This window comes from Lissotriton vulgaris, unplaced genomic scaffold (assembly GCF_964263255.1).
Source record: "Lissotriton vulgaris unplaced genomic scaffold, aLisVul1.2 SCAFFOLD_228, whole genome shotgun sequence".
Classification (NCBI taxonomy): Eukaryota; Metazoa; Chordata; class Amphibia; order Caudata; family Salamandridae; genus Lissotriton; species Lissotriton vulgaris.
The window spans coordinates 1,511,751-1,530,026 of record NW_028252959.1 but is presented as its reverse complement, the minus strand read 5'-3'; the positions used below and the strand labels follow the sequence as shown (position 1 = coordinate 1,530,026).

The 18,276-nt window shown below is 48.2% G+C and overlaps 1 protein-coding gene across 2 annotated transcripts in view; it reads right to left on the bottom strand.

Moving 5' to 3' along the window:
* The window catches only part of LOC147661202 (serine/threonine-protein kinase Nek1-like), a 1,124,062-nt gene that overhangs the window by 221,647 nt on the left and 884,139 nt on the right, over nt 1–18,276 (bottom strand). For both annotated transcript variants that reach the window (XM_086951243.1, XM_086951242.1), the window contains one exon: nt 7,104–7,333. In XM_086951243.1, the coding sequence (XP_086807369.1) occupies nt 7,104–7,333 (230 nt within the window). The remainder of the gene's footprint in view (nt 1–7,103; nt 7,334–18,276) is intronic.

Sequence of the window (18,276 nt, the reverse complement as noted above, 5' to 3'; positions counted from 1 at the left end):
ACTCTTTGAACTAGTAATTCTCAAAGACCAATAGGAGTGGACATGCATACTAAGATGGGATAGAAATCTGGCGAGAGAGATAGCCAGAGAAAAGTGGGAGTGTTAAAGGAGAAATGTGACAAGAAATAGAACTGAATGTAATTCAGAGGCAAAGATGGAGGCAGCGTAAGCCAGTGTGCGTGGCCGCCACGCCACGCCGGTAACAGAAACGCTCAGGTGATCGGCTACCTGACCTGCGGATCCGTGATGCTGGGTCCTCAGATACGGACACATCGAGTCTACGGAAGGTGGAGATCGCCTCAGGATTTACCCGGAGACACGGGGTTTCACGAGGAGATTGCTGGAACGAGGACACGCTACAGCGAAGCAAACGGCCGGACGGGCTTGCTGGTTATCACAGCCGCATGTAAAAACCCCTCAACACGCATAACCCTCGCAGGCAGCAGCCGCTGGTTTGGGACACAGACGTCTTCTGCACGCTCGGTGAAACAAGCCAACAAACGTCGATTTGATTTGTGGGAAGCGTCTTTCCTGGTGCTGGGCTACATTTTATTAACTGCTCTGCTTGGATTTTGGGAGCAGTTCAGAGCTTCGGAGAAAGCAGACTCTGACAAGAAAGGCATAAGGATGAACTCCCGTGGAAGCAAAAAAAGCTTAAAAGCGAAGACACCCACCATAGTGAAGGAGTCTGTAGCAGGAGAAGACACTGGCAAGATTAAGCCCAAACAGGTCAGTGGGGTTACTGGGACAAAAAAGAACTCTGGCCTGGCAGGGGCAGGGGGTGGTGCTGGGGGTGGTGCTGGGGGTGGGGCTGGGGCTGGGACTACCAGCAAAGATTTCAGAAGCAATAAAGATACCAGTCTGGCGCATCCCTCTCCTCCCCCAGCCAAAATATTTTTAGCGGCTAAAAACCAGGCTACTACGACCAAAAGCAATATAAAAAATACGCAGTGCCCCATCAGAACTGACGATCCCGCTAAGCAGAATAGCGATCATGGTGACATTGATCAAACACTCGTTGTCATTTTGGACTCTAACAATGCCTTATCAAATCTAGAAGCCCTTCCCAATCTGACTGACATTCAGCAAACCTCTCAATCGCTGCAACCCGCAACGGAAGAGTTTGATCAAATACGAGGCCCCCTTAACCAGCCGGATCCCCTCTTAACCCCACTTCCAACGGAAGGTGAACATTCAGAGCTAGACGAAGGAAATAATGCTAACTCCCTTTGTACTCCCTTTGAGAAATTGGATACCAAAGATCATCCCACGAAGACGGAGACGGTTATCCGAAGCCTGGAAGTTCCTCCTGGCGCCGCTGCCCCATGGACCCCTGAAATTGGTCAAGAGGCCTTTTATTCAGTATCAGACAGCACTCCGAGCTCTTCAGGGGAATGTGAGACTGAAGAAGAAAGCGAAGACAGTACTAGCGAAGAGGAAAGTGAGGCCTCCCGTGACAACACTGGCACAATCATCCGCCCTAAAAAACCAAGATATAAGAGCAAACGAAGGAGTCAACTCAAATGGGACTACTCGGACTCACAGATGTCTTATCATCTAGAAAACGACGAGCCACCCATGTCACACTCATTACAAGGGCGTAGCCCTAGAAGATCACAAGCTAAATCAAATGAGGTACTGGAACCCTCACTTGCCGCCATACTTACCTCGATCAAAGATTTCCAGGAGGAGGTGAGAGGCGAAAATCGAGCAGCCAAAAAAGCAGCGAAGAAACTACAGGGTGGTCTTAGACAGCTGAACAAGACCTGCATAGACATCAGCGAGAGAGTGGGCATGGTTGAGGCTAGGACTGAACACTTGGAGACAGAAGCAGTGGCAACCAAACAAGCCACTGATTCTAACTCTGCTTGTCTTACAGACCTAATGGTGAAGATGGAAGAAAGCGAAAATAGGCAACGCCGGAACAACCTGCGCCTGCTGGGGATTCCTGAAGGGAAGGAGGGGGAAGACCCCAGACAATTCATCGTCAAATTGCTGAAAGATTCATTTCCAGAACACTCAGAATGGGACTGGGACCATGAAGTGCAACGAGCACATAGATTTCCATTTTTTTTGAGGAAGCAATATAAGAATGGGAATACGACTGAAAATCAGCCCCGGGAGGGTATTCCTTGTATACTTTGGCAACTTTCTTTTGAGACAACTGGTATATGATAAGGCTCGACCTAACTCAAAAAAAGGAGCTCACGGGATCACATTTTTTTCTAAACCTGATTTTTGCCATCAGACTGTCGAGCGTAGATGGCATTTGCGACAGCTGATCTCTCCCTTACAACAATTAGGGGCAGAGGTATACTTAATGAACCCGGCAAAACTGAAAGTAATCCTGTATGGTACTACCAAGGTTTTCACTTCAGAGATCAAAGCCAAAGAGTATCTAGAAGAGATTAAACGAAAGAAAGGACAAAAAGGGGCAAATTAACGAATGACCTAACTTGATTTCTGATGTTAATATGTTGCTATCTCCCACTATATCTTCCACTATATAGGGATAGTAACTTTAAACGACGGATCATCTGAGTATTTTGTCTAGCATGGGACACTTTTTGTATCACAGATGATCGGCGTGGCTGGTGGCCATGGCTCATGACTGGCCCCCATCACTCAGGCTCTGCCTGATTGCTCACATAAGGGGGGAGGGTGGGGGGTGGGGGGGATTCATGGGGGGTGGGGAGGGAGGGGAGAGCAGGGTTGTTGCAGGCACAAGGAGATACTTATTGCGCACACATTTATACACACTAAACTTTCTATGAAAAACAGAGGACCATTCCAACATCCTTTAAATGGCTAGGTTAGATCCACTACGAATTGTATCAGTTAATGTTTGTGGCCTGAATGATAGCTCAAAGAGACAAAAGGTGGCTATGGGCTTACGAACACTTGGGGGGAACATAATATGTTTACAGGAAACCCACGTTGAACAATCTCAAAAACATCTGCTAAACACGATGGGGTTCAAACTAATAGGCGCCACCACGCAAGGGGCTAAAACAAAGGGGGTTGGAATTCTAACTGATGGAAAATTTGCTATTAACAACCCGCGAATCAAATCAGATTCATCAGGAAGGTGGGCTATCACCCAGATTCAACTCCCCAAGAATACCTCTTTTACTCTTTGCTCATTATACGGGAGTAATGCTGATGATCCCGAGGTTATAAATCAGGTTTCTAATGAATTAGCACACTGGCCTACCCCGATAGTGTTATGTGGGGATTTTAACATACACCTACCAGGTAATTGGGATATCAACACAACCTGGAAATACAAAGGAAGGAAACCCCAAGTCTTCCAAGCCCTAACCAATCTTTTACAAACTCACGGATTGATAGATAGCTGGGCGAGCAAAAATCCCTCATTACCTGGATACACCTTTTATTCGGCACCGCACCAAGTATTGGTTAGGCTTGATTATTTTTTTGTTTCCGCATCATTAGCTGCCAGTTTCACCATGGATATAGCACCCCGATTTATGTCCGATCATAATCCCATTATTCTTACTATAAGAGAGTTTGGGCAAGCAAGAGAGGCCTCTAGATGGAGTTTTGAGAAAGCCTTACTATACGATCCAAGCTATATTAATCATATGCGAGGATGGATCCCAGAGTTCCTGGAGAGTAATATTGGCTCCACTTCGCAGATGATAGTATGGGATACCCTAAAAGCCGGGATTAGAGGGGAGACCCTTAGGTTCTCAGTTCATAAAAACAGAGCAGAAAAAGCCCAGGTTAAAGATCTTCAAGAAAAATTAAGAAAAATAGAAATGAAGTTAACTCAAACAATCCATGCAGGACTAGATTGCCAATCAGTCCAGCAAGAGGCGATCTTGGCTAAAGCGGAAATAGGGGCGGTATTTATGGGTAAAATAACAGCTAAGTGGGCAGCAGTAAGAGAGCAGACATATGAGAGCAGTGACAGTATTGGACATCACTTAGCTGTCAGGACGAGACAACAAACTACCTCTAACGAAATACACAAAATTAGATCATCTTCAGGCACTGAGGTCTCCGATCCTAGTGGCATACGACATGAGTTCCAGGAGTTCTATGCTAAGTTATACAAGGAAGAGAATGATTGCTTGACCGATGATCTAGATAGAAAGATCCTTGAATATCTTAGTGAGATCGATTTAAATAAGCTTAGCTCAGAAGAAAGTGAATTACTAGACCTCACCCCTACATGGGAAGAAATTCTAGATGCCATCAAAAGTCTTCCTGACGGAAAAGCTTCTGGCCCTGACGGCATTCCAGTCGAATTTTTTAAAATATTTGCCAGCCAAATCAAGGATATATTCTTAGAAGTAATTATTTCCATCTTCAATGGCACTCTACCTCCAAACTCTTGGTCTGGTGCCAGAATATCTATCTTTCCAAAAAAAGACAAATCTCCATTAGACATGAGCTCCTACAGACCAATAACTCTTATCAACTGCGACTCAAAAATTTTCTCCAAGGTATTAGCCTCTAGAATATCTCGAGTAGTGGAACCCCTTGTTTCAAAATGGCAACATGGCTTTATACCAAAGAAAGGGACCACTGAACATGTCCGAAGAGTTATTACTCTGTTTGACGCTGCTCAAGCCGCTGGAGACCCGATGTCATTAATACTACTTGACGCCGAAAAAGCCTTCGACCGGGTCTCGTGGCAATTCCTTTGGAGAGTAATGGATAGTATGGGATTTGGGGGTCGGCTCATGCAGGCGGCACAGGCACTCTATTACAACCCAACTGCAAGCGTCGTCATAAATGGACATTTGACACAGCCCTTTAAAATCTCGCGAGGTACCAGACAGGGCTGCCCCTGCTCCCCACTACTGTTCGCGCTCTACCTAGACCCTCTCATCAAACAAATAGAGAAGAATCATAACATTTCTCCAATAACATACTTTCAAAATAACTGTAAAATTTTGGCCTATGCTGACGATCTCGCCATCACTACTCCAGACCCTGTCAATTCTATACAGGCATTAGAAAGGGAGGCCCACAAATTTGGAATATTATCTGGGTATGCCTTAAATAAAGGCAAAACACAGATATTAGTAAATAATAAAATCACCTGGGCTGATACAAGAGTGGTATTAAAGGCCAAATACTTGGGAGTATTAGTAACACCTAAACTGGAGGAAATAGTAGCAGCTAATCTGGCTCCCCTTGCTGTACAGACTAAGAAGGCACTAAAAAAAATAGATAATCTACATCTAACGCTGGTTGGTAGGTGCAACGTTATCAAAATGACCTACTTTCCCAAATTACTCTATTTCTTTCGCTGTATTCCTCTTGAGTTTAGTAAAAAAGATCTACTTAAATTTCAACAAATCTTTACACAATTCGTTTGGTCATACGCTCAACCTAGACGTGCATTAAAACATCTCACGCTACCGAAAGACAGGGGGGGTTGGGCTTTTCCTAACATTATCCTATACTACTGGGCGGCAGTCCTTCAATACAGCTCAGTTCTGTTAAGAGAATCCACCTGTGGAGCTGATTCGTCTTTGCCCTCACCCTTCTGGTCCTTGCTAGGGGAACAACAATGGGGCTGTTTAGTTCGAGAAACAGCCTATGGATATTACAACCGCGTTAAATTCAAGACGCTAATGAATTCTTATAAAGTTTTTCGCCATATACGGAAAACATTTGGACTGGGTAGATATAATTATTACACCTCCATAATTAATAACAACAATCTACCTGCCATATTTAGCTCATCCTATCTATCTGAATGGCACAGAGCAGGGGTCACAAAATTAGGGGACCTTATAACAACTAGGGGAATTGAGACTTTCTCAACTTTGCAGATTAGATTCAAATTAAAGAGTCAAGATCTATTTAAATATATGGCTATTTATGATTATCTTGCCAGGAAAGTGGGAGGAGCTAATGGATTTGCCGAGGTTGAGCTTATGAACACTCTCCAGAATATTGCTTCTACCCGTATTGGAAGTATATATCAATTAATAAATAAGGAAACCCCTGACGATCTAGAAAGTATTGCTTCCAAATGGCATACTAAACTTGACTCCCCTCAAAGTATATTTTTTAACTCCTTGAGTTTATCACAGCAAATCCTTATCTCGGCCAAACTACAAGCACAACATTTTAAAACTATATTTTTCTTATATATGACACCTAGCAAAATTATTAAATGGGGATCTGGGAGAGGCACATTATGCCCGCGCTGCTTTGAGGTAGGGGCAGACTCTATACATATATTCGCAACATGCCCAATTATTAATTCCACCCTACTCAGAATACAGAACTTACTGAGTAAAATAACAAATCAACCAATCCTTTTGAACCCTACTACTATTCTTCTGGGTACTCAATCTGATTCTCTGAGAGTAAAAGAAGAAGGGCTAATATTTGTAGCAATGGCAGTATGGAGGATATGCATTTCTTCAGGATGGTTAGACTCAGAATCCCCCTCCTATGCACAATGGCTGGCTAGATTAGTTGCCACATATCATCTTGAAAAATCTGTATATGCTAAGAAGGGAAGAAGAAAAAGGAAGATGGGCATTGAAGTTTGGGGGGCATTCTCCAAATGGATTGACCAACAAGGGCAGGCGGAAGCTGAGATATAGAAGGGCCATTAGAAATTTACAAAACTCTGTTCCATTTTACTCTCTTATTTTTCTTCGTTCCTTTATTTTCTTGTTTCTTTTTCTTTTATAGACATATTCTCTCGTCGATTTTTTTCTACCAGCTTTACACCATTTGTTATTTTTTTTTTCTTCTTTGTTTATAAGTATCTGTGCCACTGATTTGTAATGAAGATGGAATGTGGGAGGCGGGTGGGGGGGGGGGGGCACGAACTTATCTTTTTTGTGTAACTTGTTAAGATTCCGATTTTGTGAAAACTAATAAAAAAATAAAATAAAAAAAAAAGAAATAGAACTGGTGTTAAACCCTGAGGACTGGTCATTTTAGCACCATACTGGGGACAGTCTGTGGCTGGCATCACCTGTCTGTGTCTACATACATAGTCAAGTGTACATAACACAATTCTCTGGAAAAACTACTGTCAAATGTACCTATTCCTCTTTAATAAATAAGAACAGGAAAACAATAAAGTAATGTTTACTTGCCTTGGGATTGTTAGCATCAAACAGCCCAGTAGACAGACCAATCAGCAGTGAACAATTGTTCTTTTTTTTTACTCTAGGTTCAGATAATGAGCGAGATGGTAAACCATCATCCAGCCACGAGTTAGGGGACACATTAGGGGCCCCTCCTTGTACAGCCTGTGGTAGGTCCACCTTCTGGAAAAGGAGCTGCTCCTGAGGAGAAGACTCACGACATTGATGTACTGTTGGAGCTGTAAAAAACAAAACTCGCATTACTAAAGAGGCACCAAAAGTATATTCTACACTAGCGGTTATTGAGCCAATGTAACACATGAGGTAGGACTTCATAGAGGCTTAATTAACCAATGAAGTCACAAAAGATTCTGTCACTTTATCAGGTGTTTGTCTAGTCATTTTAGTTTAATCAAGAACACAAATTAACTTACAGTTTGATGTGACAGCTAAAAATACTTTGGCCTAAAGACTGGCTGTCAACAATGAACAAGGCTAGGCTCATCTAGCCTGATAGCTGGAACATCATAACTAATAGTGTGATTAAAAGGGCAAACGAGCACGATTCTGCTCTTTTGCCCATATTATCACCCTATTACTGTTCCTAAAGTCTGATACATACTATATTGAACTAATTTACAAACGTTACACCCAGGATATCAGCTGGATGGCTATTGCTGCATTTACCAACATGTCTGTGAAGAAATTCTTAGTGCTATTTGCTAACTTCACCCGGTAAGTCTAATTTCTTATTCGGGCTGTAAAGCAAAAATATTTTTTTTACAAACCTGGCCTCTGTAATATAGTAAAAATCAATAAGACAAAATCATTGACATTCTTTATAAAAATAATGTTATTGCAACAAGAAAAAGTATGGCATAACCGGTGACAATGTGTTCTAAAAAAAAAAGCAGCAGTGCAGGTATAGAAGCATGATAATCATCAGATTAACCGAGGCTCCCTTTGGGGTATTCCCTGATAATTATCTTTGTCATCGATCAACCTCTGTCGAAAGAGGTTCTTATGAAGCCATGCTTCACCATTTCAATTTAACAAAAGAGCTTCAAGATCAGACTATTAGGTAATATAACCCGTGAACTAAGATGGTCCTCTCCTAGATGCAATACCGATTGCCCCAAAAGCAGATCATTCTAGTGGTGCAAGGAACATCAGCATTTTGCTACAAAGAACATACTGTGAACAGTGATACCAGATAGTAATCTTGTCTAGTTGCCATGAGCAATTTAGGTGGGAGTGGCACCTCTGAGAAGCAGCTCTTGCGGTATAGCAACTTACACAGAAAAATGACTAGTAATTGAGTACATTTATTAACAATTCAATTATTTAAAATCTTTACATTAAAATGAGATAAAAAATTGTTGCCGCTCCCCTGCCTCCCTCCCTCCCTTAGACGCTCGAGTCTCTTAGCCGCTTAAGTCCTGCTATTGGCTCAGTTTCACATTTTGTTAATTGTTCCTTTCTTTCCAATGGGCAGGCATTTTTTGTGTTACGCAGCATTTCCTAAAAATCCGTTAAAAATCTATAAATTCAAAGTGTTTATTGTTAAATGCGGGCAGTCTAAGAATAAATCATTAGCGGGCACCCCTGGATGTAAGAACCTCCCTGCTCTGGTTCACGGCCTTGGGCACAGCCCGTAGAATACTCAAGTGCCAGAAGTCAGAGATAAAGTACTATTTCCTCGCACCTCGTTGCTGTTATGATACATCGGATGCCTACCGTGATTATCTGAGGTGCTGGAGTTTTTAAAGGTGTGAACTTTTCAGCTGCTGGGCCCAGCTACGACACTATTCATGTCTCTTTGTTGCCTGAATCCGTCTGTTTGATTTTAAACTTGGACCACAGAGTGCCCAGGCTGTTTTTAGGTCGAGCCTAGCGCATAGCGCATGCGCTGCTCTATAGGAGGCTTCTTGTGAGGGCTCAGCTTCCTTGTGGGTCGGACTCCTCCCACACATTTGAATGGCCTTTGCGTGTGTCTTTCAATAATGAAAGCACGCAAATGGCCAAAGGCAGGTGCATGTCCCACCTCTTCTTCAAATGTTCACTCCCACGGCGTTTTGCTCTCGGGAGCGAGCAGCCGCGCGCAGGCTGGCAGCTGCATTCCTCCCTCGTCGTGGATCGGGTTACTAATTAGCAGCCTGCGCTCCATGCTTGCACCCCTCCCACTGTTCTTTGTTTGTTCTTTGTAGCTCCTGTAGATGACAGCACAACACTGCTTCCCAGGTGTAGTGGTATTTGTTTCTTCTTCTGTTCTTGAGCAATATTACTGGTTTGGCTGGGGATAGATACAATGAGACTCCAAGTCACACAGAGATTATTAAGTTATGCTCCATATCTTGTTTGTGACACTGTGCCGTTCTGTGACCCAGAGAGTCCAGCTCAGGTCTTCCACTCTCTCACTGTCTATCTCTCACTGAATCTCTGACTCTCTCACTGACTGACTGACTCTGACTCTTTCTCTCTGACTGACTCACTCTCTCACTGTCTGACTCTCTATCTCTCTCCTACTGGCTGTCTCTCTCTCTCTCTTTCTCTCTCTCACTCACTGACTGACTGACTCTCACTCTCACTGGCTGACTCTCACTGACTGACTCTCTCACTCAGTCTCACTGACTGACTGGCTCTCTCTCACTGACTGACTGACTGACTGACTCTCAATCTCTCTCTCACGGGCTGACTTACTCTCTCACTGACTTACTGACTCTCTCTCTCTCTCTGACTGACTGACTCTCTTACTGACTGACTGACTCTCACTGACTGACTGTCTCTCTCTCTCACTGACAGACTCTCTGTCTCTCCCTCTCTCCATCACTGATTGACTCTCTAACTCTCTCTCTCACACTGACTTACTCACTCTCTCACTGACTGACTCTCTCACTCTGGTCTCACTGACTGACTCACTCACTCTCTCAATCTCTATCTCACTCACTGACTGACTCTCACTCACTCTCTCACTCACTGACTGACTCACTCTCTCTCTCACTGACTGACTCTCTCAATCTCTCTCTCACTGACTGACTGACTCCCTCACTGACTGACTGACTCCCTCACTGCCTGACTGACTCTCTCACTGCCACTTTGACTGACTCTTGCTCTCACTGGCTGACTGACTCTCTCACTGACTGACTCTCTCCCCGACTCTCACTCTCTCTCTCACGGACTGACTGCCTCTCACTCTCTCTCTCTCTCTCTGACTGACTCTCTCACTCACTGACTCTCTCAATCTCCCGCTCACTGACTGACTCTCTCACTGACTGACTCTCACTCTCGCACTGACTGACTGGCGCACAAGTTACTCACCTTCGGTAACGATATATCTGTAATAAACATTAGTAGTGAGATTTATTACCTTAGAATTACCCCCAGGCGTCAGGCTGGATCCGGAAAGATTTTTCATCAGCAGTACCCCTGTGCGTCCGCAGGCATCGTCGTGCGGCTCCGCATGCGTCATTGGCACCCGGATGACGTTGTTGGAGCTACTTAGACGCGCCCACGCACGCTGACGTTAGTTCTGTACATGACTTTCCGCGCCAGGAACGCAGAGCCATGCAAGAAACTGATCACTTGTGCCATGAAACTAGGGCCCTGAAAGGGATAACCTTAACCCTAGAAATCGGTTCACAGAACGGGGAGGATGGGTGGGGCGGTAAGGAATCTATCTCTCGGCATCACCATCAACAATAAACTCACACTCAACTCCCATGTAAAAAACTCAGCAAAAAATGCATTCTTCACACTCCGGCATCTCAAAAAAATCAAAGTTTTATCCCAGCTGAAGATTTCAAAATAATTATCCAATCGATGGTCCTTTCCAAAATCGACTACGGAAATGCCCTTCTCTCCGGTACTCCCAAATTCCACCTTGCCCCCATCAAATCCGTCCTCAACCTCGCAGCTAGGCTAACAACAAACTGTAAACGTTTTGACCGTATCTCCCCTGTACTCAAGACCCTCAAATGGCTCCCCATAAAGGGAGGATCCTCCTATAAAATTGCATGTATTGCGCACAAAGCCCTCTATCAGAACACTCCAACCTACCTCACAACTAAACTCAAAAAAGCACCAACGCTCTTCTTCTCATACACCTCCCCCCCCCCTCTAAAAATAAACGCCTCGAAATCCCACTCGTTCTCTGGCAAGGCCCCAACCATCTGGAACGCCCTCCTCAAAGACCATTGATGCAACCCCTCCTATGACAGCTTAAAAAAAAAACTTAAAATTCACCTTCTCTCCACATTTTGGGGCAATTAAACACCTATTCTCCTCTCTGAATTCACTCCACCCCCTTCGTTAGACAGCCCTGCCTACCCCTATCACCCCCTCACCCCCCTCCCGACACCCTTCACACTCCCCCTCCCCTCACCATACCCTCCCTCTCACTACTATGTCCACATAGTTCTCCTTGGCATACTGTAAAAATACTATGTACAATTCTTTTTGGTTCTGTTTATCTTATATGCACTCTGCTCAATATGTCATCTTAATTATTCCCTTTATTTATGAATGAACATTTGTTTAACTTGTTTCTTCTACTGCTATTGTGGTTTTTCTTGTTCATTACCATTGTTGATGTAAAGTGCTCGGATACCCATGGGTGGAGTTAGCACTATATAAAACCCTTCAAATAATTAAATAAATAAATATCACTACTAATGTTTCTTACAGATATATCATTACTGAAGGTAAGTAACTTGTGCATCTGAAAGAAACATGTAGTGATATATTCCTTACCTTAGAATAGATACCTCAGCAATACCAACTCCGGTGGTGGGTCTGCAAACCAAGATCACACCAAAAAGTCCTGGAGAACAGAACGGCCAAAGAAGCTGTCTCTCTGGACTTGGCTGTCGAGGCAGTAGTGCTTGGTAAATGTGTGCAGCGAGGCCCACATAGCTGCCGGACAGATGTCATGCAAGGGCACAGCGCATCCAAAGGCAGTAGTGGCTGCCATCGCCCTGGTAGCATGGGTGCGCAACCCCACTGGAGGCTCCTTTTTAGCCAAGGAGTAACAAGCCTTTATGCACAGACCGACTCACCGAGAGATGGTCCGCTTGTGCACAGCCCGACCTTTCTTGGCGCCCACGTAGCCAACAAAGACCTGGTCATCCACCCGGAACTGTTGTGTGTGGTCCAGATAGAAAGAGAGCACGTTTTGGGTCCAGACGGTGGAGTCTCTCTTCCTCTTTTGAGGGATGTGGCGGCGGAAAAAAGGTGGGCAAACTGTTGGTCTGGCCGATGTGAAAGGCAGTGCCAACCTTTGGCAGAAAAGAAGGACGAATCCTTAGAACAACCTTGTCCCAATGGCCAGAGAGAAAAGGAGGCTTAGAAGAGAGAGCCTGAAGGTCACTCACCATTCTGGCAGAGGTGATGGAAACCAGTCTTTAGAGTGAGGAGACGAAGATGACAATTGTGAAGTGGCTTAAAGGGAGCACACATCAGAAAAGTGAGAACAAGATTCAAGTTCCACTGAGGCATCACGAAAGGAACAGGAGAAAACATGTGCGTGATGCCTTTCAAGAACCTATTTACAAATGGGGGACTTGTAATGTAATGTAAAGGTGTATTTATATAGGGGGCGTGGCTACGGAGCCGAAGGGAATGGCGGCGTGAGCTTGGAGCTCCGCGCCTGATCCCCGTAATCATCCTGCTAAAAGGAGCGGAGACACCCGCGAAAGCCTCCGCACGCAGTCCGGAGGCAATACGAACTGTAACTGCAGCCTCGGGTGGACGGAGAAGTGGAGAGTCAGCCTGCCAGCGAGGTACAGGGCCATCGCGGGCCAGAGCACGGCAGAGCACAAAATGGCGGCTGGTCCTCTGATCGGAGAAGACGGAGCAGCGTAACTGCGAAGGAGGTGCCTCATCATCGACGGTGCGGCTGGTGGAAGCGTCCTGCCCGCAACGCGAGAGACTGTGCGAGGTTGCGGTAAGCCCGGAGCCGACTGTGGGGATTGCCAGGCTTCGGCCTGAACCGGGCTGGGACTCCGGCACTGAGGAGGCGATAGAGGGGGCTGCGAGGTGCCGAGAGGCGGGGGAGACTGTTATCCTGCCCGATCCCTGGCTGGCTGGGGCTTAATCGAGGTGGAGGCTGCCCCCCAAGCGGCTGTAGGACAATCGAGGGGTCCCTGAGGGTCGGTGGAGCTCCCAGCTCGCATAGAGAGCAGAGCGGAGTTAATATACAACGGCCCTGGCTGAGAGAGGTGCCTGATGACTTTTTCTGCGCGGCGAGGAAGCAAGGGACCGACATGCTGTAGCAGGAGACAACGCGCTTAATGCGGGGATCGCTGCCTGCACTGGGGGTGAAGGAACCCAGTGGGACGTGAGAGAGGCTCTGCCCTTGGACACCAGCCCTGGGGGCTATCGGAGGCTCTGAGGCAGCCCAGCGAACACTGGTGATTTGTGGAGAACCGAGTGGGGAGGCTGAGTGAATTGGCCTCGCAGGATTTTCGCCCGGGCCAGACAAGCACACGCGGAACCTGGATCCAGTAACCCGGATACCTCCGCGGAAACTCTCCAGCGGAGGGGGGACCTCGCGGACTTGGCCCCCGCCGGCGGCTCCTGATCCCTGGCCCGCGCTGGAGATAAGTGGCGGCTCAGCGAGCGCGGTCGGCGCTATCCAGGGCTCGGCTGCTATCCTGTGGGAGCGGAGTGGCTCCGACGACGAGAGCTTGACTGCTAGGCCTGACTTGGGATCGGCTGCGGCGTACCCTCTGCCCTGTTGTGCGGCCCTGGGGGGAAGCCGGCGGCAGAAGCACGGGGGGCCGCCCTATTGCGGAGACGCCATCGGAGTGCAGGCCCCTGAAGTGCCAGGAATGAGACTTGGGCCCAAGGATCCTTTGATTGCATTGGACGGGTGTGAGTGCGGACCCGTGTTTTCAGAAAGAGGACTCTGCAATCCGATGTGGAGGCACACTGAGGGGAGTGCTTGAACCGAGCGCACAGGGGCTGGCGCTACTACAGAGACGGTGACAAAGGGTAGGAGAGGACACGGAAGCCACGAAGCCCTAGCTGAGCTTGCGAGAGAGGACGACCCCCCCTGGTGACGTGCCGGCCGCGGCGCAGGCGAGCTGCGGTGAAAGAGAAGCTAATTGTGTCGGAGCGGCGGACACTAACACAGTTTACGGACACCCGGGCGCCTACAGTCATCACGCCATGGGTAAAAACCAAAGGCAAAACCGAGGGGGGCGCGGCCACTGACTCCTTGGAGGGGAGCACTGAGGGACCATCGGACCTACAGCAACTTCAGGGCCGCATCCTTGAGGCTATTGCTGCAACCAGAGAGGCCTTGCAGCAGGACATTGCGCAGGTGGTGACGGGGTTGGTGCTCCTGCGAGCTGACCACGACAAACTTAAGGACAGAGTTAAAGAGACGGAAGACACTTTGGAGGTCCTAGCCCCAGCCCACAAAACCATGGAAGCACGGTTATCGGACGCTTTGGAGAGGATACAAACGCTGGAGGGGAGGGCCGAGGATGCCGAGAATAGAAGTCGCCGCAGTAACGTCCGGATAGTGGGGCTGCCGGAAAAAACAGAAGGGGAAGATATGGTAGGGTACCTGGACGATTGGTTCAGGACTAAGGTGGCACCGGAAGGACTATCGCCATTCTTTACCGTAGAGCGAGCTCACCGAGCTCCGGCTAGGCCCCCCCAAGCTAGGCTTGCCTCCGAGACCAGTAGTGGCCAAATTGTTACACTACAGGGACAGGGACCTTCTGCTCCAGAGGGCCCGAGAAGTGGGGCCGTTCCAAGTGGCAAACAGTAAGGTGACTTTGTTTCCGGACTATACATTTGAGACGCAGAAGCTGCGGGTCTCTTTTCTGTCCATAAAACGGGAACTGCGGACTGAGGGAATTCGATACTCCCTGCTCTTCCCTGCCAAATTGAGGGTTGTTCTGGATGATACAACACACTTCTTTCCTACGTCGGCGGACGCCTGGGACTGGTGGGAAACGTATAAAGCGGGCACGGATGGCGCCAAAATCCGGAGGAGCAGGAGCGGGCGAAGACACAGACGCGGAAATCCCAGAGGCTGCGATGGCGACGACAAGGCTCGAAAAAACCATTGGTGTCTCAAACAGAGGCAGAGAGACAGGCTGCACTGCTGGCAGTTGAATCGATGTCGAATGCAGACGCCTCCCACTCGCAGCGGGGTTCGCACTCGGAGACAAAGGACACAGGGTCGGAGTCGGAGGCCTCAGAGACATGCAGCACCAAGGGCCCGCTGGTGACTCCGCAAACCTCGGAAGAGATCCTGAACATTTGAGGTGCAGCAACCATTAGAAGGACACTCCTATTGAGGAAAGAAGGCGTGAAATGTGAGGTATTGCTGTGGGGGGGGCTTGGATTGGGTGATCAGATCGCTGCTACTGCGTGGGGGGGCGGTTGTTTCCACTTTCGGTCCTAGCCACAACCCGCTTGCCCTTAAGGCGCTCACGGTTACGACCGTGAATTAGTCTGGCAGTTGAGGGGATTGATCTGGTTTGGATGGGTGCTGATAGTTTAACATTGGGGCCTATTCTGGGGAGGGTGGTAGGGGGTATTGTTGGGGTTGTTCTGGTTTTTGGGCACAGGTTAACGCAGGAACGGGTGGGGAATACTATGCCAGACGTTTGGAAGATTCTTTGGGGGGATTCCACCACTCACGATAACACAGGACAGCGACAAGAACTGTACTACGAGCTATGGGACAATGACTAGCGTAAAAGTGAGATGTATAACCTGGAATGTGCGGGGGCTGTACTCAATGGCACGAAGACACAAAGTACACGCTTAACTGGTCCGCCGAGGGGTACACATTGCTATGCTGTAGGAGACACACATCACAAAGCAGGAAGGGATAGAGCTACAAAAGAGATGGAGGGGCCAGATATTTAACACCGCTTACTCAGCGTTTGCTAGGGGGGCATTGATATGGATCAGGGCGGGGGTCCCATTCCAGGCGACCAGGCACATAATAGACCCTGAGGGACGATATGTGGCAGTGGAGGGCAGGTTGAGGGGCAGGGACATTATACTGTGTAGCATTTACGCACCGAACACTGATCAGGTGTCCTTTTTCACTAGTCTATCGGGGTCACTGGCACATTTCCTAAAAGGCTCGATCCTAATTGGGGGGGACTTCAACTCACGAAGGGAAGACTAGATTGGCAGGACCGGTGGGGTTTGGTGGACGCATGGCGCATGGCGCATACAACACCCTGCGGAGCGAGATTACTCGTTCTTCTCGAGTCTCCACGACTTACATGTCCGCATCGACACGATGTTGTGCTCCAGGGAGGTCGGGCAGACGGTGGTAAGAACCGAATACCTGGCCAGGACAATCTCGGACCATAATCCGTTGCTGCTTGGACTGGGCTGGGTCTTGGAGGTATTGCGGGTTCCGACCTGGAGACTGCGACCCGAAGATCCGCCTTTCCGAGCGGACTTAGAGGAGGGAATCACCCAATACTTCGGGGAAAACGAGGGGTCCACGACTTCCAGGGCGACGGAATGGAACGCTTTTAAGGTGGTGGTTAGGGGCCAGTGTATAGGGAAACACGCGGGCGCGCGCAGGGCACTGTTGGAGGATCTACGGAAGGCGGACGCTACACTGAGGGACGCTGAGCGGGCCAGGCCGGGGCGCCCTGACTTACAGGAAGAGGTCAATTCGGCTAAGGAGGCAGTGGCGGTAGAGGTGGAACGCCTCCGCACCTTCGATTAGAAGGCATTTATGCTTCGGGCCCATGTGGAGGGGGATAAGGCTGGAGCTTTACTTCCGTGGCTAGCTGATCCAGCCAGGCGTAGCTCTCCGATACTGGCGATTGAAGGGGCAGAAGGTCAAATGCAATACTCCCAGATGGGGATACTGGACTGTTTTCAGAGTTATTACACGACCCTTTATAGCAGTGCACTAGTGGGGCGGGAGGACGATATACACGCCTTTCTTGGAGATCTTCAGTTACCACACTTGGAGGAGGAACAGGTGACCGCACTAGGAAGGGATATAGAACTAGGTGAGATTAGAGGGGCAATTAAACGGATGGCTCGCAATAAAACGCCGGGCCTGGATGGTCTGCCCATTGAATTTTACAGTACGTACGTAGACCTATTGGCGCCTAGGTTACAGACGGTATACAATGAGGCTAAGAAGACCGGTCAACTGCCCCAATCCATGCGTGAGGCCTTAGTGATTCCACTACTAAAATCAGGGAGGGAGAGCGAGCACCCGGCCTCTTACAGGCCGCTGTCCATGTTGACCACAGACTACAAGATCTTAAGTTCCATACTGGCAGAGAGGCTCCTACAGCACATGCCCGAATTGGTCCACGAGGACCAGTCGGGGTTTATACCTGCTCGGAGCACGACAGTAAATATAAGGAGACTCTCACGCTTGGTTGACAGCCCACACATGGAAGCCCAGATACCCCTGGTTTTGTTGGTGGATATAGAGAAGGCGTTTGATAGCCTGGAGTGGATTTATTTATATAGGGTCATGGGGCATTTTGGACTGGGGGAAGGATACATCAGATGGACGCAAGTACTATATGCGGCAGCGGTAGCTAGACTGCGGATAGGGCCTCTCGTATCACATCAATATCCGGTGGAAAGGGGTACCCGGCAGGGCTGTTCTCTGTCCCCCCTTTTGTTCGCCCTGGCGATTGAACCCCTTGCGGCCGAAGCCCGCACGGGAAAGCATTTTCAGGGAATAGATAGCAGAGGAGGGCAACAGTACATCTCCTTATACGCGGATGACCTGTTGTTATTCCTGGAAAACGGGACGGAAGCGCTGAAGGGGGCGGAACGGTTACTGGATCGATTCGGAGACCTATCAGGACTAAAGGTCAACTGGTCGAAAACCTGCTTGTTCCCCCTGAGGCGGAACACAGCACGGCCCGACCACCGGCCGGAGCTTCGATGGGAGCCTGTTTGCTTGAAATATTTAGGGGTATATATCTACCACATGGCGAAGGACGTGCTAGAGGGCAACATAGGCAGATGCATACGAGCGCTGAAGGGCTGTATGGCCTTTTGGGCCACGCTACCGCTGACAGTCACGGGGCGCATTTCCTTATTGAAAATGATTGCCCTGCTGCGTCTCCTTTATTTCTTTCGCACCCTCCCTGTTTGGATTCCTCGCTCCCTGTTTTCTCAGCTGAAATCCCAGATGACCTCCTTCATATGGGGGACG